We start from the raw sequence: 20,840 nt of genomic DNA, 5'->3' as shown, positions 1-20,840 counted from the left end.
CTGTAAATACAGCCATCCTAATCTCTCAAAAAGTTGACCCGAGGTTTAAAAGAGATTAATACACTTGAAACAACAATCAAGATTAATCTCTCCATCACTCCTTTACATTTTCTATCTAGTGCCTCTTTTTAATTCAGTATTATTTGTAGAATACTTCGTAGGCGCCAGGCACTGCGTGCAAACAGGACAAAGAGAATACAGAAAAGTAGACTGAAAGATGTGATCGTTGCCTTCCTCAAGCTCGTTTCTATACAGTGTCCCAACCAGTAACCTGAAGGACCGGATAACCTCTCACATCATAGCCAGCAAGAGAGTCCTCGGACGTTCAGGCTGGGCTGCGCCCTGGGGTGCCACCACGTCCCGTAACTTCTACTTTCCCGGCCACGTCCAGGTTTGGGAACCACTCCCTCGTCCTCCCACCCCCAACAGACAGACCTGGGCCTCACTGGCCGGTACCTTACCGTCGCCCACGTGGCTGGCTGGGGGCGGGGACGGGCGGTGCAGCTTGGGCCTGGATCTTTGCGCCTGCGCGCTGAGGCCGGCTCAAGGACCCGGATTTAAAGAGACAGAGTACAACGGTGGTGTCTGATCTCGGCCTGTGGGCGCCGGGTCGGAGGCCTGCGGGGTACGCCGGAGCCGGGAAGGCAGGTGAGAAGCGGCGCGGCCGGCCCAGGCCGTGGGGAGGGAGGCAGCCCGGGGTCCGAGGCTTGGCGCGGCCCGGGAGCCAGCCCCCTCGGCTCCTCCCCCGCCCTCCCGCGGAGCCCCGAGGCACACCCTCCGTGACGTGGCGGCCCCCCAGGAGCCTGTGGGGGCTGGCTCCCGGCTCCCTCGGACCCCCACGGGTCTACGCCGAGGAGGATCCCCCAGTGTGGCCCCGGCCGGGACACTGGAGCCTTTCTCCCGGCGTGCCCCTTTCCCCAGCCCTAGGCTGTGTCCTCAATCCGGGGGACTCGCTTCCCCGCCGCCCCCTGGCGCCCCGGGTGGGCTCCCCTAGCTCGCAGCCCCTGCCCACTGCCCCGAAAGCACCGCGGGAAGGCCCTCCAGGAAAAGCGGCTGCAGGGCTTCCCCTTCCCGGCCCGGTGCAGCTCACTGAGCCGAGGCGGCCCGGGCTGCGTGCAGACCTCAACGGTTTCCGTCTCGACTGCCTTTGCCGAAAAGCTGAGCAGCCGCTGTGGGGAACCGTTGGACCCACGGATTTCCTCAAAGGAGCCTTGTGCTTCCTCGTGGCCCGGGCCGGCGGGGCAGGGCGCAGCGAGGGGCTCTGAGGTCGAACCCCTGCACTGTGGGCGAGGGGGTCGTGTCTTATAAGTCGTTGACACCCCGTGTGTTCTGAGCCCACCGTACTTCCATATGCTTCGGCTCTGTGGTTCTTAAATTCATGGGGCTTACAGAGCCCTGTGTGCAGTTTCGTGAAACTCATAGACCACTCTGTACGTGTAAGAATATGCAACTTCTGTGTACCTTTCCAGGGCGTTCGGAGCCTCACGCACAACACACCAGCCCATTCATGGACTCGCTTTAATTCCCCAACCATTCCGTGAGGTAGGTATTACTTCCCCTGGTTTAGAGATAAGAACACTGAGGCTCAGGGGCTTTTCACAGAGGGCATAGTCCCTGAACTGCACGGCCACTGCTGCACGCCCATCCCTTTCGCCCGTCCACTTTCGTCCCTCTGCATCGGGTGGCACCACGGTGAGTGAAATCTGCTTTTCATTGTACGTCACCCAACAGCAGTTTCACACAAAGCTGCGTTCAGGCCGAAATAACTTCCAATATACTGAAAATCAGAACAGTGGAGATCATTCAGAAAATTACCCCTGTTGCCAGTGGGGCTGATTTATCGGTTCCTGTGACCCTTGCCGGCCAGCGTTCCCTGAGTCAAGTTACTGAAGCACGAACAGGCTGAGTGCACATGGACAGCTGCTGCCGTGTGCCCAGCTCTGTTCCAGAGCCTTCTCTCTGAGAACGACAACCCCTTGAGTTTTGTACAGTCGGTAGCCACATGTTACAGTTGAGGAAATTGAGGAATGGAGAGGTTAAGTAGCCTATCAAGGTCACCCAGCTAATGAGCTGGGATTTGAACCCAAGCAGGCTGCTTCTCCAGACTATTTGGGATAAATCAAAAGTCTCACCTCTCAAAATAGGGCTTCTGAATAAGTCACAGGTCTGTGGAGTGGCTTAATTGGTTTCTGAGGATGGCATATGTGTATTCTGCACTTTAAAAACTTCATAATGTCATTTTTCTTTTTCTTTTTTTAAAAGATTTTATTCATTTTTAGACAGGGGAAGGGAGGGTAAAAAACACCGTAGCCTCTTACACATGTGTGGTAGCCTCTTACACATCCCCTCCTAGGGACCCAGCCTACAACCCAGTCATGTGCCCTGCCTGGGAATCAAACTGGTGACCCTCTAGTTTGCAGACTGACACTCAGTCCACTGAGCCACAGCATGGACAATGTCATTTTTCTTGGCGATTAAAAAGAACTTGAGGTCTCATAATACTTAAGGGTCATCATTCATTTTGAGTACCAGGTATTGCCGATGACCTGAGGAAAAAAAAGTCTTTATGTTATTTGGATTCTCCGGATTGTGATTTACTAATTATACATGTCTACATTAGATAATTGAACATCCTTTTGCAAACTGAAGTTTCCTCTACTGGAACTCTTCATGTGTAGGCATTAAATCGTTACTACTTTAGGAAGGGTTTGATGGGGTAGCATGGACTGTAGAGGACCTTGGCCTTTGAGGACACTGAAAGCCTAGCTCCTCGTTTGTATGTCACCTTTTCTGCCTCTCACCTGTTTGTGCAGCTGCATGACTTTGGCTTTCAAGATCCCCTTCCCGGCAGCCTTCCGTGCGCTCAGCCGAAAAGAACCGTGCCTGTTCCGAGGACGTCTCTGGCTGGACATTAAACGGTTCAGCCAGTGGTCAGAAACAGATCGGCTTCATGGGCGCTGCCTCCTCCAGCAGAGAAGGCCCATCCTGTCATTCCAAAACGGCCATCTGAGACCACGCGCCACCTGCCTTGTCTTCTCGCCAGGGTTGCATGTGGGACTCTGCAGCGAGCCCTGTGCAATGGCCGAGCAACGGTTCTGTGTGGACTACGCCAAGCGCAGCACAGCTGGCTGCAAAAAGTGCAAGGAAAAGATTGTGAAAGGCGTGTGCCGGATCGGCAAAGTGGTGCCCAACCCCTTCTCAGAGGCTGGGGGTGAGATGAAAGAGTGGTACCACATAAAATGCATGTTCGAGAAACTGGAGCGGGCTCGGGCCACCACGAAAAAAATCGAAGACCTCACGGAGCTGGAAGGCTGGGAGGAGCTGGAAGACAACGAGAAGGAGCAGATAAGCCAGCACATTGCAGGTGGGGTGGAGAATCCCGCTTCTTGCCTTACTGGTGCTGAGGGAAGAAGCAGTGATAAGGAGAGTAGAGTTCAGTGCTTTTCCTGCTTTCTTTTCTGCTGTTACCTTTTTATTTGGCGGTAATTTTTAACTCACAAGAGTAGCAAGAATAACAATAGTACAAAGAATGCTTCTACTCCTTTTACCCCGATGTACCTGTCGTTAACATTTCGCAGGCTTTGCTTCGCCGTTTGTGGTTATGTGCACTATTACTCCTTACCCACGCGGGGTTTTTCCTGAACTGTCGGTGAGGTTCTGTGCACACAGCGCTTTGCCTGTGTGTGCTTCCATGTGGGTATTTTATTTAAGAGCAGGAACACTCTCTTACGTGACCACACTGCAGCTAACAACTTCCGCAAATTTGCTTTTGATATAGTACTTTACCATCCGTGGCCCAGTTTTTCAGTTGATAAAAGGGTATCTTTTACAGCATTTTCCCCCCTCCAGGATAGAATCCCCATGTCAAGGTCAGGTGTTTCACTTAGTAGTCATATCTCTTTAGCTTCTGGAATATTTCTGTAGTCTCTCTTTTTTTACCTTGACATTTTTGAAGAACAGGACATTTATCAATAGATACATTTTATCTATTAATTTATTATCTGTTTGGTTTCATAGATTACTTCTTTTTTCCTGGTGGCTTATAATCGTACCATACTTTATTTATTTGGTTCTTGAGTGTCCCCAACTTGGCCAGTTGGGAGACCCTTTGACCTGTTTTTATGTGCTGAATACCCCCATCTTTTTAAAGTGTTTTCAAGCACGTCCTTTCCCTCTGGGTAGCAGTGTGCCCTTGGGCTTACCTTCCATGGACCCCCACTGCCCTGGAATCAGCCGTTTCTCTGAGAAGCCCTGGGTCCTGCTAGTGAGGAAGGGCCTTAGAGACCAAACTCTGAATGCTCCGTGTCCTTGTTGCCATGAGCCATCGTTGCTTCTAGGCCCTTTCAGCAGACCAGGACTAGGACACACATGTATGTGTGTACACAGAACACATACGTACATACACAGATGCATGGAGCATAGGCACACATGCGTGCATATTAACATTTGTGCCTATTTGAGAAATCTTACACTGGTACTTCCAAATCCCACTGGTCTCTTATGGCTGTGTCTTCGTTATGAGTCATGTTTCAGGTAAGTGTAGTTCTTGTCACTGTAGGAGGACTCTTAACAGTGGCTCTGAAAAGGCCCATCCGGCCTTGTTTCTCGAGAGGAGGAAGACGTCCGGGAGAGAACACTGCTTCCCGTGTGTTCCCTTCTCAAGCCCTCCATTCTGCCTGCCCTGCCTCAGCCGCCGGCCTCGGTCTTCGTTGCTTCCCGACCCGCCTCACTCAGAGGAGGGGATCTGGGGTGGAGGGGAACTGTCTCGTGACGCAGATGCCTCGGCGGCTGGAGGTGCTCCTGTCTGTGCCAAAGCGACGTGCTCTGTTAACCATTTTCATTTCATTTTCTCTGCGTCTGTAAATGCGGCTCATTCCGTGCCATCGGGTTCCCAAGTTCTGTCTATTGAGATGTGATCTCTGACTTCCCCCAAACAATCAGGAGGTTATTTTATGTCAGATAGGAGGTAGAGAGTGTCGATGAAAATTGGAGATATTAATAAAGGGTGACTGGGTCCTCTGTCCCCAGAACACTCTCCTCCCCAGTACAGTGTTACCGGGCACCTCCGCCGAGCCAGCAGCCAGCTTCGGGTCACTCATGTGGGCACTGGCTCGCCAGGCCGGCTGTCAGAGCGGTGGGTGGACCCTTCGGAAGCCTTCTCGGGGCCCTTCCACTGAAGCCTGTGCTCTCTCTCTCGGGGCTCACAGACCTGTCCTCCAAGTCCGGAAGCGCACCGAGGAAGAAGGCCGTCGTGCAGGCGAGGCTGACCGCCACCGGCCAGGTGGCGTCTCCAGGGAAAGGGCCTTCGGCTGTCCCCGGTACCCACCCCCGGAAGTTTTCTGGCTTTGCAGGTAAGCTGGGGCCGGGCTGCTGTGGCCATTATGACCCTTCCGACTCGGCGTCCTGTTCAGGACTGGAGGTCAGAGTAACAAGTCTTTGTCCTCCAGTCTCAGTAATGATTTGCTTCCATCCGAGCAGAGCCTGATAATGGCTAATTCTCAGTGCTCCGCCTGTATAGCATTTTTATTTTGTATACTTTTTTTAAAAAAGTCCTCCCTTGAGGTAAGGTTTTTATTGATTTTAGGGGTGGGAGACAGAGAGGGAGAGAGAAAACGCCATCAAGCAATTACCTCCCGTCCACAGCCTGACTGGGAATCAAACCCACGACCTTTTGGTGTATAGGACAGCACTCAACCAACCGAGCTACCCAGCTAGGGCTCCTTGTGTACTTTATTCTCTGTTGTAGCAAAACGACGTTTGGTTTGTCAAGGCTTCCCTTTGAAGTAGTTACGTGGGTCGGGCAGGTTATTATAACCTGGCCTTTACTTCCTTGGGGCTTTTTTGATGACGAAAGGATTTTGAGAAGTTGCATCCCTGAACCTGCCCAAGCCGGAGGTGAAAGTGCAGGAGAAGGCCAGTGTCACACACGCCGTATGTGACCGATGGCAGTGGGCGGGGGCGGGCTTTCACGGCTGCAGTTTGTGCCGCAGTTGACCTCAGGAAGTGCTTTCATTAGGGCTGTTTTATGAATGAGAAAGTTGACGTTCAGGTTCCTTGTGGACGTAGCATGCACACTGGAGTCTGTGTAACTCCAGCACCTGTGCTCCTTCACGCTGCCCCTGTCGTGCCTTCACGTGGAAACGTGCTCAGCTCGCTCAGGTAAAGAAGATGAAGACACACAGCCCGGAACCTGTTTAGGGTGGTGGGTTCATAGGCGCGAAGGAAGCCTAGACTCGAGGTCAGAAGGCCCGGGCCCTGCTTCCAGCCCTGGGGCCCGACCCGCGCACTCAGGGGAGTGAGGCGCTTCCCCTCCCAGCCTCAGTGGCCTTGACCTTGAAGCAGGGTGGCAGCACCTGCCTTCTTGATCCCAGTGTCTGCACGGGGCTGTGGGAGAGGAAGCAGTCACAATGGCACCTGGCTAGTTGGGGCTTTATTCATTTAAAAGTCTGAGGTTTGGTTTTTTGTTTGTTCACTTAATGGTAGGTGAAAGCCAGAAATACAGAAGAGCCCAGGTGACAGTCAGGACAACGTGTTTCCTTTCCGGAAGGACCCTGGGGGGGAGAATTGGGGAGAAGTTGAGGGAAGCAGATGTTCTGGTTCTTGCAGCCTGCCGAACATCAGGGCTTCAGAGATTCCGCCCCCCAAATCCTCTTCAGCGTTTATAATTTACAAAGCCCGGACGAAGAAGCAGCTTACATCAGCAGCCTGCTTGCTAATGGCTTTGCTGCAAGCTTGCGGAGAGAAATCTGCTTTGTAAATCGTCACAGGGGCATAAGAGAGGGTCACTCAAGACTTGTGCAGTTATTTGGGGGTGGCTGGAGAAGAACCCTGCTTGTTGACAACCCCTAAGGCAGAAAAGAAGGTGGTGGTGGAGGTGGGGGGGTGGCACAGGGCTGGGAAAGGCCCCCTCCGCAGGCCTCCTCCTCCCATCAGAACGGAGCTAGGTGACCCCCAGGGCTCCTCCCGGTTCCGCCTCCATGATACCATGACTTTGATTCTTTCCCCTCTCTCATCCCAGCGTCTGTGGGCCGGCTTTACAGCTGTGCTGAGATGCCCCCACCACACTGGGCACGGAGGGTCCCGTGTCCGCCTGTGAAGTGCTTAGGCAGAGACCCCCATCACCTGGTCCTCTGCTCACTCACTGTTAATGCTGTGAAGTGGGGGGGGGTCACACTTCTTTACCCGTGAGATGTGTGCGACATCCATCCCGAAGGGCTCTTCGGGGATCAGATGGAGCTGCGTACAGAGCACAGGCCGGGTGCCTGTTAGTTCCCCTTCCTTCTCAGGAAGGCGAAGTGAGTCCGGTCTCCCTGTCTCTGTCTCCAACAGCCAGACCCAACAACTCCGGGGAAGCCTGCCCAAGCCCCACTCCGAAGAGAAGTCTGTCCTCCAGCAAGTGCGACCCCAAGCACAGGGACTGCCTGCTGCGCGAGTTTCGGAAGCTGTGCGCCATGGTGGCGGAGAACCCGAGCTACAACACGAAGACCCAGATCATCCAGGACTTCCTCCGGAAAGGCTCGGCAGGAGGTGGGCCTGGCGTGCCCTGGGGGCGTTTCCCTGTGCAGAGCCGGAGCCCTAGCCTGACTCCTGGGCCTGTGAACTGCAATTGCTGGCCCCGTCTTAATGCTCTCTGCTGTTGCTGGCTCGACACTCTTCATTTTGAAAAGAGTCCCACATTTTTGTTCTGTGCTGGGCCCCCGCAAAGTGTGTGGCCGGTTCTGCTCCAGGCACATTGGCATCTTCCTTCCTCTGCCCCTTCCTGTTCTGCCCCAGGGAGGCCGGGAGAATCTGCCCCACCACCCGACCTGCATGCAGACTCAATGTCCTGCACTCGTGATCAGGTTGAGTGAGTCACAGGCACAGCGTGCAGTGGGCTCTTCCAGCTCCACTTCCTCCCTCCATCTGACAAGTCACTGCATCTAAGTGCAGGGTGTGGCTGTGCCCCACGGGGGCTCATCCAGGGGCTGAGCCGGGTGCGGGGGCAGGGGCAGACACAGAAACCGCAGCGACCAAACTGACTTATGCTGCCGCAGAGGTGGCACAGAGCACTGTAGCAGTGTGGGCCGCGGGAAGACCTCTCTTTCGGTTCCGGAGTTTATGTATTTATGTGTTTAAGTTCCATTTCTCAAGAAGGGTTCCCTACTCCTGTCTCCAGACGGTTTCCACGGTGACGTGTACCTCACGGTGAAGCTGCTGCTGCCTGGTGTTGTTAAGAGTGTTTACAACCTGAATGATAAGCAGATTGTGAAGCTTTTCAGCCGCATCTTTAACTGCAACCCAGATGACATGGCTCGAGACCTGGAGCAGGTCAGAGGAAGGGGAGGGGGGCAGCCTGCCAGGCGGCGTCAGCCAGGCCAGGCACCTGCGCTCCCTGCCGGGGCACACGCCGGTTAGGGAAGGGAAACCCAGCTGAGTGGGCCTCCATCAGGACAGCCCCCGAAGGTGAGGCCGCAGCTGCCACTTTCGCAAGGCTCTGAGAACTTAAAGCCGCATTGCTGCCGAGCCACGAAAGCTTCCCTCTCGAGGGCCGGGGTTCAAGCCTTCCTGCTCTCGCTCCTGGGGTTCCTCCTGGACCCTGTTTTTCTGTCGCTGTTTTCCTCCTACAATTTGGCCTTGCCATCCAGCTTCGGTTTGCTTACGACAGCAGCCTTGGCACCAGGGAAAGTCTGTCCGAGCACCTCCCTCATAGGATGGTCACATTCACCCTCCGTTCAAATCCTAGCAGGAGTCAAGGCGGCTCAGCCCTGGGTTAGCCCTCGTCCCACTTTCCAGCCAGGGCGGGTGGCCACATCCTTTGGTGGCTGGAGCTGCCCTTGCACAGACACTGGGTGGGGTAGATTCTCTGAGGAGTGAGGTCGGTGTGCCTGAGCTGGGCACAGGAGCAATGACTGAAAAATCTCTGATTCAAGCCCTGGGGCTGGGGTGCACTTGGCCATCTGGGGGCTGCAGCAGTGGCGTTTGGTTTTGGAGACAGGGTGACGTGTCGGAGACCATCAGGGTCTTCTTCGAGCAGAGCAGGTCGTTCCCCCCCGCTGCCAAGAGCCTTCTCACCATCCAGGAGGTGGACGAGTTCCTCCTGCGGCTCTCAGGGCTCAGCAAGGAGGACGAGCAGCAGCAGGCCCTGCAGGACATCGCCTCCAGGTCGGGGGGCTGCCCAGTGCTGGGGAGCCTGGGGGGGGCAGTGGAGTCACTGGGGAAGGGAGGTTCAGGGCTTCAGAGCTCTTCAGAGACCGAGCCGCACGTGCCCCGCCCCTAGGTGCACGGCCAACGACCTCAAATGCATCATCAGGTTGATCAAACACGACCTGAAGATGAACTCAGGTGCAAAACACGTGTAAGTGCCAGCTCCTCCCCTCTCTGTGAGGACAGACTGCCCTGCAAAGCCATGGGCCGAAGGCAGTGGTCCTCGCTTCCGTGCTCCTGTCTCCACCGGCAGGTTGGACGCCCTCGACCCCAACGCCTACGAAGCCTTCAAAGCCTCGCGCAACCTGCAGGACGTGGTGGAGCGGGTCCTCCACAACGAGCAGGAGGTGGAGAAGGAGCCGGGCCGGAGACGGACTCTGAGCGTTCAGGCCTCCCTGATGACTCCGGTGCAGCCCATGCTGGTAAGGATGCTGCGTGGGCCCTGCCTTCCCGCCAAGTGCGCCCCGCTCCACGCGAGATCTGAGAGGGCGTGAATGCTGGCAGCCCCTGCCGGTTCACCGCAGGGGTCCGGGGAAGGACGAGTGGGCAGGTGGAGAGCGCTTCTCAGTGGGGAAGTGAAGGCAAAGGAGAAGGCAGCCTGATCTAGCGGGGGTACCTGAGCTCTAGGCCCAGCTCTGCAGCCGACCGGCTGGAGACGTTCAGACCCCTTCCCCAGCCTCCCTTGGTGTTTAGTTTTCCTGTGGGAGTGAGTGTGAAACCCTCTGAGGCATCTACAGAGAATGATTTTTCTTGCTTTTCCTGGAGACAGGTGGGTGTGTAAGTAACTCCTGAGGTTTAGTGACCTGTCCCAAAGTAGCTCTGAGAGCCGATGGCAGAGCCAGGCCTCCTGGGACAGTGTGGCTGGGCATCCTTTTCCTCTGGGAAGAGGAGGCTTAAGGGGGAGACCGGCGCTGCCAGGCTGTCCTGGGCCTCCGGTGCCGGTTTTCCTCCGTGTGCGGCGCCTACTGGGGGGGGGGGGGGCTCTGGGCTGTCCCAGGGGTGTGCAGTGCGTTTGATGGCACTGTGGTGTTGTGACACTGGAGCCCTGGTTTAGGGTTCTGCCTGTGGGGTGGGGGAGTGTCCGCTCCTTCCCGGAAAGTGGGACAGCCAGCACCAAAGTGGTGAGATGTCCACCCCAGGACGGGCCGTTCCGACCCTTGTAGGAGTTCTCGCTGCAGTCTGTTCTACAGACTCCCACTTAAAGAGCACCGCGGTTACACTGCATAGCGGTTAGCCACACAGCCTCTGGAGTGGCTCCCAGAGTCAGACTCATTCCTGCCACTTCCTGGCTGTGGAATCTGAGGTGAACACTTAACTCCTATGAACTTGGTTTTTGCATTCCTGAACTGAAGATGGTGACTAGTACCTGTCACCTGCGATGCCACGCTAGGCTGGAATGAAACTCCGTGTGTGATCTGACACGCACCCACGCCCCCAGAGGGCGGCCACAGTGGCTGAGTCGGGTCAACACACGCATCCGATGGGCACTCCTGGGTCTCGTCCCTCATCACTGCCACCTCACTGCCACCTCACTGTTCCCTGTACTCGAGTCTTACCTCTGTACCTCCTGTGCTCACATAACCGATATGTTTAATAATAAGCCAGAGGCCCTGCGCGATCCTGAATTACTGGGGAAAGATAGAAATGCTCTTTCAGCCCTGGAATCTGACCAGCTGTGCAGTGAGCCGCATGCGTATTCTTCAGAGCGCAAGCTCCTGCGTCAGCCCTAGATACGACACCGCCCCAGCTGTCCGTCCCCGCCAGCTCCTCGGCATCCTGCCGGAGGCTGTGCCCAGGGCCTGGGGCCGTGCCCGCTGAGCCGGCTGCAGAGCTCCGGGCCCTTCCCTCCCCACCCCAGGCCGAGGCCTGCAAGTCCGTTGAGAGCGCGATGAAGAAGTGCCCTAACGGCATGTTCTCCGAAATCAAGTACGACGGGGAGCGCGTCCAGGTGCACAAGAGCGGGGACCACTTCAGCTACTTCAGCCGCAGTCTCAAGCCCGTCCTACCTCACAAGGTAAGGTCCCCTCCCTCCTGCCAGGACCGTCTTCCCCTTCTGCCGGCACGAATCTTAGGGCCAGAGCCCCATGGCCATTCCAGCTCTGGTGTGCAACGGGAGTGAATTCATCCGGTCATTTCTGGACCCTCTAATCAGGATGGCTTGCTCAGGAGGCCAAGCCAAGGCACGTTGGCCTGGGTCCGTCAGCGCAGAGCCCCGGAGGACAGTGCTGCCTCCCTGCCCGCGGGGACGTGGGGACAGTGAGCTTACCTGGCGCCTGCCTCATGGTAGCACTTGTTTTCTGCATTTCCATTTTCTGTGTGCCCCCCACCTGGTCACACTAGGGCTCACGTCCAAAGGGGCTGTTAGGTTGTCATTCATGAATTTGTTCAACAAACACTTACCAAGTGCTTGCTTAGTCTGTGCTAGGCACTATTCTATGTGGTGAAAACTAGCAGGGAAAAAGAAAAAACAAAGTTCCGGCCCTCGATCAGCTTCCATTCGGTGTAAACAAAGCCCCTCGGGACAGCTGGGGGCCCGGCGCCTGCCCTTCACTGGGGTGTTGAGAACCTCACTCCTCAGCCCTCCCCACTCTCAGGGCATCGGGGAGACGTATCTTCCAGGAAGAAACATCTGGCCCCGGCAGCTTGTGCATGTGTGGGCTTCCTGTCCTTGCGACCCCTCCTTTCCCAGCTCAGCGCCCACACGACACAGAGGTCACAGTGTGGTGTGTGTGGCTCGTCCTTGCTTCGGCCTGGCTGTCCTGCTGGGTCACCTAGCGGTCGGGTTGTTTGCTTCGGGTGCCCCAGGGGGCAGCTTGGCAGTGGCTCCCCGTGCAGCTGCAGCGCAGGCTCACTTGCTCTGCAGTGCACAGTACAACTGCTGAGGGCCCCGACCTGACCGATGCGGCTTGGTTGGTTGGGCATCATCCCCTCAAAGCGAAAAGTTGCTGGTTCGATCCCCAGTCGGGGCATGCGCCTGGGCTGCAGGTTCTGCCCCGGTCAGGGCGAGTACAAGAAGCAACCGATCGATGCTTCTTTCACACATCGATGTTTCTCTCCCTCTCTTTCTCCCTCCCTTCCCCTGTCTCTAAAAAAATTAAGACTTTTTAAAAAGCAAGCGCTCCTGCTGAGGAACCCCCCCCAAGGGGGTGGAAACAGTGGGGTGAGGTGCAGGCCTCTCCCGGCCCCGGGCCCGTGCGGCGGCCGGCATGCCTCACCCAGGCCAGAGCCAGACCGCGTCGTGCTTTCTGGACGCCGGGGCTGGCATCGAGTAGCGGGGCTGCCATGGATGACCACAGGACGTCCCCTGTCTGGGACTGTCAGGGACCAGGGACTCTGCCTTGACCAGGAAAACCTGGTTCCAGAACCCTTTCTTGCTCATTTGGAAGATGGCTGTGGGTTCAGATCTCCCACCCAGAGAAGACGCTTCTCATGGTCCCCTGCTGCTCCCAAGGGGGTTCGCTTCTTCCTTCCCATCCCGTCTGGTTTCCCACAGGCCTCTGCCTGCCTCTCCTCCCTCCCTTCCTGGAGGCCTGCCCCCACCTAGTCTGTTTCTCCCTTTTCCTCCCAACCCTCCTTCCTCCACAGCCCATTGAAAGGGACCGGCGTGGGCCAGCCGCCTCCTGGGTTTGGACGGAGGTTCTGCAATATGTCGTCCTCTTGTCCAGGTGGCTGCCAAGGCCTGGGTCTGTTTGCACATCAGCTGGGCTTCCACGTGTTGGTGTGCTGTGTCCCTTCCGGGGCCCGGGTTTGCCCTCTGTGGGTTGGCCTCAGGTCCCTGCTGCCCATTCGTCCCTAACCTAAGTGCCCCTTCTGCCTGCAGGTGGCCCACTTTAAGGACTACATCCCTCAGGCTTTCCCGGGGGGCCACAGCATGATCCTGGACTCTGAGGTGCTCCTGATCGACAACAGGACGGGCAAGCCACTGCCCTTCGGGACTCTGGGAGTGCACAAGGTAGTGGCTCGGGCAGGTGTGCAAGAATGAGTGTGCACGTGTGCCTGTGTGTGTGCTGTTGGTCCGAAGGGGAGCGACGAATCACTGGCTTAGGGGTGGCGTATTCTCCGTTTCTGAACCGTGTGAATTAACCCAGTTCAGGTGCGTCTTTGCATCAGAAGGAGCTTGTACTGGGAAGAGACTGTAGTTGGGCCGGGTTTTGTTCGGCTCCGTCTGCTAAGTGCCCTCTTGGACCAGGGTTTCAGGGCACGACGGGACCCTTCTGTCGGGTTGCTTCCGAGGGCTCCGGAAGGGCACTGCACCACCCGGTTTCACGCCCTCCCCTTCTGCCCCCCCACGCCTGCTGCCTCCTTTTCCCGTACAGAAAGCTGCCTTCCAGGACGCTAACGTCTGCCTGTTTGTCTTCGATTGTATCTACTTCAATGATGTCAGCTTGATGGACAGGTGAGGAGTCTGTCTTCAGTTCCTGGGGGGTTCGGATTGGAAAGGGTGGGGAAGGGTCTAGGTCACACACCTCCTTGTACCCAGGCGCTGGGTGGGCTGGGCAGTGGCGCAGGGAGCCAGCTGGCAGCACACTTGCTGCCAGGTGGACAGAGGAAGAGATGGGGGGCGCGTTTTCACCTCTGAGAGCTCAAGTCACCCCCACCCCCACCCCCACTACTTTCTCTGCTCCAGCCAAACGGACTGCTGACCAGAAAGAGGCTGTGAGCACAGTAGGGTTTCGGCACCTACAGGGACGTAAGGCAGGTGGCTTCCCACTCAGAAGTGTTGCTTTTAGCAGAAGCTGATGGCAGGATGCTTTGGCTATCGGGGGCCTGTGGGCAGGGCCGTCCTGGGGAGAACCAGCAGTCTTGGCTTGGCCCCCTCCAAATTCTTAGGCCCGGAAACAAGTATTGGCCCCTTCCACACTAGGAAAGTGTGTCCCTGCCACCACCCCTCCCACACTGGCTCAGATCCTGAGTGCAGAAGGGAAAGGAAGTGGAAAGGAGAAGGAATTTGGGGATAGGAGTTGGGGTTTGGGTTTCAGGTGCTGAGGCCTACCAGCCTGCTGACGCAAGAACCAGTGGGCCTGGGAGGGGGCTGGGTGCCAGGGACGAAAAGCAAGAGTCAGAGCCATGTTTCAGGTGGGACCAGGGTTCATGGTTCATGTGGGCTAGAGGCCAGGTGCCCCGTGACTGGATAAAGGAGGGAGGAGCTACTGGGATGGAGTGGCTGTGCTACAGCCACAGGCATCTGTCCTCGGTCCCGATGGGGCCCTGGTGGCCCTCGGCAAGCAGAACCGTTAGACACGGGCCCTGAGCCGTGGCAGTTGCCCTCGTGAAACTGAATATAATGTCCCTTCCCTCCTTAGGACTCTGAGCTGGGGCTGGGGGACCCTGGCCCGACCTCAGCCCGTGTGTCCCTCTTCCTTAGGCCTCTGTGTGAGCGGCGGAAGTTTCTTCACGACAACATGGTTGAAATCCCCAACCGGATCATGTTCTCAGAAATGAAGCGAGTCTCCGTGAGTGCAGACCCCACCATCAGCAGCGCCCCAGCTGTCTCCTGGGGCTGCTGATGTGCATGTGTTGGCTGCTAGTCCCCACCGTGAGGGGTCCCTATGTCTCCCAGTGCAGCGGGTCAGGTTGGGGGGCCCCTGCTCTGCGAGCCCTTTGTTCTCTGTCTGCAGTTAGGGGGCTCCCGGTGGGCAGTGCACTGGTGTGCGCGACAGAGCCGCCAGCCCCATTCCCACAGCGCCCTCATGCCCCACGGCCCCTCCCGTCTCACCATCTCTCCGTCTCTCCTGTTGCCCCTCAGAAAGCGTCGGACCTGGTCGACATGATCAACCGGGTGATCCGAGAGGGGCTGGAGGGGCTGGTGCTGAAGGACGTGAAGGTGAGGCGGTGGCTTCCTTTGCTTTCTTCCGTGGACCCAGCCCACCCGCTGGGCCGTTCCAGCCCCGGCCAGGAGATGGCAGTGGTGGCCCTAGGTGTCAGGGATGCGCACTGAGGGGGCATCTTTCCAGGGTTTGGACAGCTCTGTGCTGGACCTGGAGAGGGGTGGTGTGTGTCCGCTGCAGCGCCGGAGTCCGAGGGTTCTTCCCCAGAGAGCCTGGGTGCCATAGCAGCCCGGCGTGCTGCGTGAAGAAGTCGCTCCACCTTGTGGAGTTTCCATTCTGGTCCGCGTGGTCTCTCTCTTGCTTCCCTGCAGGGTACCTATGAGCCTGGAAAGCGACATTGGCTGAAAGTGAAGAAAGACTATTTGAATGAAGGGGCCATGGCTGACACAGCTGACCTGGTGGTCCTTGGGGCCTTCTACGGGCAGGGGAGCAAAGGTCAGGGTGGCCCCTGGGATGATACTTCTTTGAAGGGCGCCCCTGAAGGTGCAGGCTAGCCTTTTTACTGGCTCGATCTGCCAGCAAGGCCGCTCTAACTCCCAGAGTTCTGGGATCGGGGCCCCTGACTTGGCCCCGTCACCCCAGGCAGGCAGCGACACCTGAGAGCTAAAGACACGGCAGAGAGAGGTCGGACGGGGGTGCACTGTGCTCGCCCGACACTGCAGAACTGCCCACCAGCGATCAGGGCCTGGCGGCCTGATCCGCCGGCAAAACCCCAGTGCCTGATGGGAGGGAAAGCTGGGGTCTGAGGACCAGTCCTGCCAGGCAGCCTGCTGTGGGCCGGGCTCTGTCCGGTTCCTTGCGCACCTCACTAGGGCCCAGCTGGCTGCGTGCGCTTATTATCCCTGACTAAAGGGGAAGTGAAGAGTCCCTGGAAGAAGGGGCTCAGAAACGTTAGACCCGCACAGCCAGCGAGAGGCAGTCAAGGCCGTGAGCTGCGGCGCACAGATGCCGCCGCCCAGGCCCCTCTCGCCCCAGCAGGCCGCCCCTTTCTCGCCGGTCCAGTGGGGCCGGCGGAGGGGGCTCCCCGCACCCGCAGCTTAGCGCGTCCCCCTCCCAGGTGGCATGATGTCCATCTTCCTCATGGGCTGCTACGACCCGAGCAGCCAGAAGTGGTGCACGGTCACCAAGTGCTCGGGGGGCCACGACGACGCGACGCTGGCCCGCCTGCAGAGGGAGCTGGACATGGTGAAGATCAGCAAGGTGAGGAGACCACCAAGGGTCCACGGGTGTCGTCTGTCCGTCTCTGCGGGGGCAGCGTCAGGCCTGCACGGCCTCTGGGCACCCACCGGGTGGGAACTGGGTCGAGTCGGCTCTCCCCACAGCCCGTGACTGAGGGAGGGTCCGAGTCTGGCCTGGGCTCAGGAGTAGCCCGACAGCACCTCTCCTCCTCCAGGACCCCAGCAAGATCCCCAGCTGGCTGAAGGTCAACAAGATCTACTACCCCGACTTCATCGTCCCAGACCCAAAGGTACCAACCGGGGGCCTGCGGTCCCTCCACCTGAAAGGTCTCCGGGGCCACAGTGCTGCCATCTCAGCCTCATTGACAGTCCACCCCCAGTCGGGGGTCTGGGCTGTTCCCCCTTGGGGGCCCGGTCAGCACGGAGGCAGCATCTCCAGTGGACAGGGAGAACGACCGCCCACCCCTAGTCGCAGAGGGGCTGCGGGGGCCTGACCTGCTCCCTCCTTGCAGTAAGAGGAGCAGGCCCCGGGAGACCACACTGCCCTTAGCTGACGCAGCGTCGGCAGCCACAGTGTGGCCGGCGCGGCCTCGGGCCCGCCGTCCATAGTGCTTCTAGCTGGTCGGGCGGCGTGCACTTCACAACTGGTAAGTGACCTGGCTCGCTCCCACAGAAAGCCGCTGTGTGGGAGATCACAGGGGCCGAGTTCTCCAAGTCCGAGGCTCACACGGCCGATGGCATCTCCATCCGCTTCCCTCGCTGCACCCGAATCCGGGACGACAAGGACTGGAAATCTGCCACTAACCTCCCCCAACTCAAGGTGCCAGCTGCCTGTCTGCTTGACCCCTGTCCCAGCCTGTTCACAGGTCCTGTCTTCCTTTCCCCATTCCACTGAGACGGGGCAGGGAGCACAGGGAGGGACCAGAGCTGCTGCCTTCACAGCTGCCTGCTGCGGGCGGGCCCCAGGCGCCATCCGTGCCGCTGCTCGAGGGAACCGGGCCAAAGTCTAGAAAAGCACCAAGGAAGCCAGCTTGTCCTCCTTCATCTTTCGTCCCTTTTTGTTCCCCTGCCACCCGTGTCTAACACAGACTGCACAGACCGCCTCTGCAGTTAGTGGCTGGGAAGGGCTCGACCCCACCTGCCATCCCCTCCCCTCCGCAGGAGCTGTACCAGGTGTCCAAGGAGAGGGCGGACTTCCCCGTGGTGGCAGCAGATGAGGGGAGCTCCCCCACAGGCGGCAGCAGCGGCGAGAACGAGGGCGCCTCGGGGCCCGCCGCGACTCAGAAGGCCAAAGCCTCTCCGGAGCAGCCCTCCGCCGGTGCCAAGAAGGCCGGAAGGAAGCGGCGTCACTCCAGCAGCGGAGGTGGTACGGAGAGGGGGGCGCTGGGGTGGAGCGTGTGGTGTGGGCGGAAGCTCCTGCTCCAGCGCTCAGTCCACGCTCAGTCCGCGGGATCCTGTCCACGCAGCCGACCTTGACTGTGTCCCTGTTGTGCGTCCAGCCGGGGGCCAGAAGCCGTTCTGTTGGGCACCCTCCCTCTGCTCCGAAAACCTGGTGCTGGACCGGGAGAGCCCATCTGGCCTAGGCATTAGCTACCTCTGAGCGCTCCCCACCCCCCGCCCCTGCCCCAGTGCTCACAGCAGGGCAAGGCCTGGCCCTCTGCCCCCCTCCCTCTGGGTCCTCATTCCAGGCTCTCCCTGCAGGCCACACGCTGACTGTGGAGCCCCCCCCTGTGAAAGGGGGAGAGAGGCCAGGCGGCAAGACTCCTGTGAAGGTGTCTGACGAGACCCCGTGCGAGGCAAAGAAGCGCAAGGTCTCTGACAAGACTCCATGCCAGGCAAAGGTGAGGGTAAGGATAGGCCTCCATGCGAGGGCGGTTCGGCCCCATGTTCCTGACGCTCTGCACTTGAACATTGAGAGCTGAGTCAAAGTGTTTGGGGGACCAATGGCTACACCCCCTCCCGTCCTGCAGCTGCTCTCCCCTGTGCCCTCTCGTTGCCTTGCAGAGGCAGCGGGCCAGTGAGCAGACAGGAAGGAGGTAGCCAGCCAGCCCAGCAGGGAGAGGCTTGCAGGGACCCGCCCAACTGCCGTCCCCAGGCACAGTTTGCATTAAAGGGGAGAAAGCCCTGTCTGGTGTGGGCGTGCAGCAGTGAGTTCCTGCTCAGGGCAGGGCCGGCCAGCCAGGAGGGGGAGGGTGCCGATTAGCTTCGTGACTGTCCCCTCACCCGAGAAGCCCTTTCCCTTCTGTACTCCCTGGTCAGTCTGACTACAGCCGCCAGTCCTGGGGGAGCTGGCGGCCAAAGGGCAGATAGGGAAGCCAACACTGGGTCACTGTGAAGTGCGGCCGTGCCACCCCACAGCCCTGCCAGCCACGAGGAAGCAGAGGCCTTGCGGCTCAGGCCCCCAGGCCCCTCCACAGTAGGGGCTAGGCTCTCGGCCCCCCGGTTTGTGTACAAGTGGGTGCTCGATTAAGTGGCGTCCCTGCCTGCCAGCCCCCGACTGGCTCTTGGAGACACCCTTTCCCCTTGCCCAGGCCCCCAGTGCAAGACCGTCCCCTCTCCCTGTCTCCTAGGCAGGGATCAAAGTGGCAGTCCTACGTACTCTGAAGTAGCTGGGAGATGGGGGTTTTAGGCCTGTGCCTTTCCTCCAGTCAACTCCGCTCGTGTCCTGACCGGCAGCTAGACTCCCCATGTGTCCGGCAGCTGTTCTAACCCTGCCCTCTGGCCTGTGCTCATCAACTGGGAGACCCCCCTGCCCCCAGACTGAATCAGCCCCACTCCTGACCCCACCCTGACCCTGTGCTTGGCAGGTGCTGCTGGACATCTTCACTGGGGTGCGGCTGTACCTGCCACCCTCCACACCTGACTTCAGCCGTCTCAGGCGCTACTTCCTGGCATTCGATGGGGACCTGGTGCAGGAATTTGACATGGCCTCAGCCACACACGTGCTGGGCAGCAGGGACAAGAACCCTGAGGCCCAGCAGGTCTCCCCAGAGTGGATTTGGGCTTGTATCCAGAAACGGAGGCTGGTAGCTCCCTGCTAGGGCCTCTGCCTCCCCTCCCCTGGGGCCCTGCCCCGCCCCACCACGGGTCGGGGCGGACTTTCTCCTCCAGGCAGTGTCTTCCAAAGCCCCCACCCACGCATGGTCTCTCCCTGCCAGGGGTCAGGTGCTCTGGTGCCACCAGTGAAGCCATTTCTCCTGCTGCTTGTATAGATCTTTCGGATCTGGGTGCTGGTTTTGTCATCTGTTTTCTTTAAAAAGAAGCTTTTATTCCTTTTCTAAATAAAATACCTTGCAATTACCTTTGTCCTGTCCCCCCCCCCCGCCCAGTGATTAAGGAGCTAAGTGAGGGCTGGGCTGTACCAGAGATCTGTCCCCGAGGCCGAGCCCCACGACGGTCTGCCCTCCCTCCTCGCCCACCCCCGTCACCGTTCCGCACAGGCTCGTGTCAAAGCTGTACTGCAGAGACTGTCCTCAGAACGCTGCTTGTGTTTGGCAAACCTGTACTCCACCTGGCCCTTTGCCCAGGAGTGAAGCCACACGGGAGAACACAGAATGCTCCGTATGAGGCCATCGCCCGTGCTGTCCTGTCACGGGGCAGGTCTGCTCGGAAGGGGGCAAGTGGGGCCCGTGGCCGTCGGGGCCATTCAAGGCTCCCAAAGGATCCGCCTCCCCAAAACCCTGGAAATAAGACTGGACAAATCGTCTGCTTACAAAGAAAGGCTCCTTCCTTGGCCACCCAAGGTTGATTTACTTGAATAAAAGAACAATTTACTGCAGACGAGTGCTGTTCAATATAACTTTCTGTGGCAATGGAAATACACAGTACACCTCACAGGATGAGCCAGCCGTGCTGGGCTGCTGAGCCTTTGAAGTGTGGCTCCCACAACCGAGGAGTTTCCATGTGACCAGACTACCACACTGCATAGGGCACCTACGGACAGACTGGTGCAAAGCCAAGTCCTGAAATGTAGCAGCCACAACCTTCCACAAGTTACCAGCTAGGCCTCCAGACCTTCCAAGGGGACTGGGATGGGGACTGACTGCACCTACATCACAGGGTCACTGGGAGGCAGGCGCAGGTGAGCTCACTGTAAGTTCTGCATGTCCTGCACAGCGCTTGGCGCTGCCCCATGGAGGCCCGGCCTCTACCCACGACTCATCAGGCCACTTCCCCGGCCTCCGGCTGCTGTGACGGCTCACACCAGCCAGACACAAAGCTCTCCAGGAGACCATCTGGTCAGATGCTGGCTCCTGAAGGTCAGTTCTGTTTTAACCAACTGGCAGGCTGGGAGTCAGGTGGAGACTCAGCGAGCGTCTGGGCCTCTGAGACAGGACCTCTGCCTCCCACCAGCGCTCCTCTGGCATGCAACTTGGAGGCCAGCTTTAACCTGACTGACCTGGGTCTCCACCTGCAGGTCCCAGTGTGTGGGGACGAAGGGGTGGAGTGGGAGGTGCTGCCCTGTGTCTAGCTCAGAACACTGGGTGGTTTTGATAGGCACCGTTCAGTCTGGCTCCAGTACCGAGAATAATACAGCTCTTCTATCTTATCGTCAACGCGGACAAAAGCTGCCCCGCTGAGCAATGACCTACTTGAGTTTCCACCCCTTCTCCAGCTTCCTAAGGGCAACTGGACAGAGCAGCAGGACACA

General features: G+C 58.4%; 1 protein-coding gene across 2 annotated transcripts; it reads left to right on the top strand.

Moving 5' to 3' along the window:
* The first annotated feature begins 530 nt into the window (after positions 1 to 530).
* On the top strand, positions 531 to 19,969 carry LIG3 (DNA ligase 3). Of its 2 annotated transcripts, none has more exons than XM_037167240.2 (21): positions 531 to 648; positions 1,470 to 1,542; positions 2,814 to 3,364; positions 5,208 to 5,351; positions 7,330 to 7,527; positions 8,156 to 8,307; positions 8,975 to 9,141; positions 9,257 to 9,334; positions 9,437 to 9,605; positions 11,042 to 11,197; positions 13,004 to 13,135; positions 13,500 to 13,579; positions 14,549 to 14,636; positions 14,930 to 15,007; positions 15,323 to 15,446; positions 16,069 to 16,211; positions 16,405 to 16,479; positions 16,863 to 17,009; positions 17,351 to 17,552; positions 17,891 to 18,030; positions 18,997 to 19,969. In XM_037167240.2, exons 3-21 carry the CDS (start codon positions 2,818 to 2,820, stop codon positions 19,228 to 19,230), a joined length of 3,054 nt encoding a protein of 1,017 aa, XP_037023135.2. In that variant the 5' UTR covers positions 531 to 648; positions 1,470 to 1,542; positions 2,814 to 2,817; the 3' UTR covers positions 19,231 to 19,969. The 2 variants fall into 2 exon arrangements, with proteins under 2 accessions (XP_037023135.2, XP_037023134.2); XM_037167239.2 differs by having other exon boundaries at positions 17,351 to 17,555.
* The last annotated feature ends 871 nt before the right edge of the window (positions 19,970 to 20,840 follow it).

This window comes from Artibeus jamaicensis, unplaced genomic scaffold (genome assembly GCF_021234435.1).
Source record: "Artibeus jamaicensis isolate MK-2021 breed Jamaican fruit bat unplaced genomic scaffold, CSHL_Jam_final contig_2259, whole genome shotgun sequence".
NCBI classification, from domain to species: Eukaryota; Metazoa; Chordata; class Mammalia; order Chiroptera; family Phyllostomidae; genus Artibeus; species Artibeus jamaicensis.
This window is presented reverse-complemented; position numbering and strand designations above follow the sequence as displayed.

Coding starts and splice junctions, on each gene's coding strand:
- LIG3 (XM_037167239.2), top strand. CDS start 2,818: ATGACTTTGGCTTTCAAGATCCCCTTCCCGGCAGCCTTCCGTGCGCTC. Junction 16,480..16,862: donor TCATCGTCCCAGACCCAAAG/GTACCAACCGGG, acceptor TCGCTCCCACAG/AAAGCCGCTGTGTGGGAGAT. Junction 17,010..17,350: donor CTAACCTCCCCCAACTCAAG/GTGCCAGCTGCC, acceptor TCCCCTCCGCAG/GAGCTGTACCAGGTGTCCAA.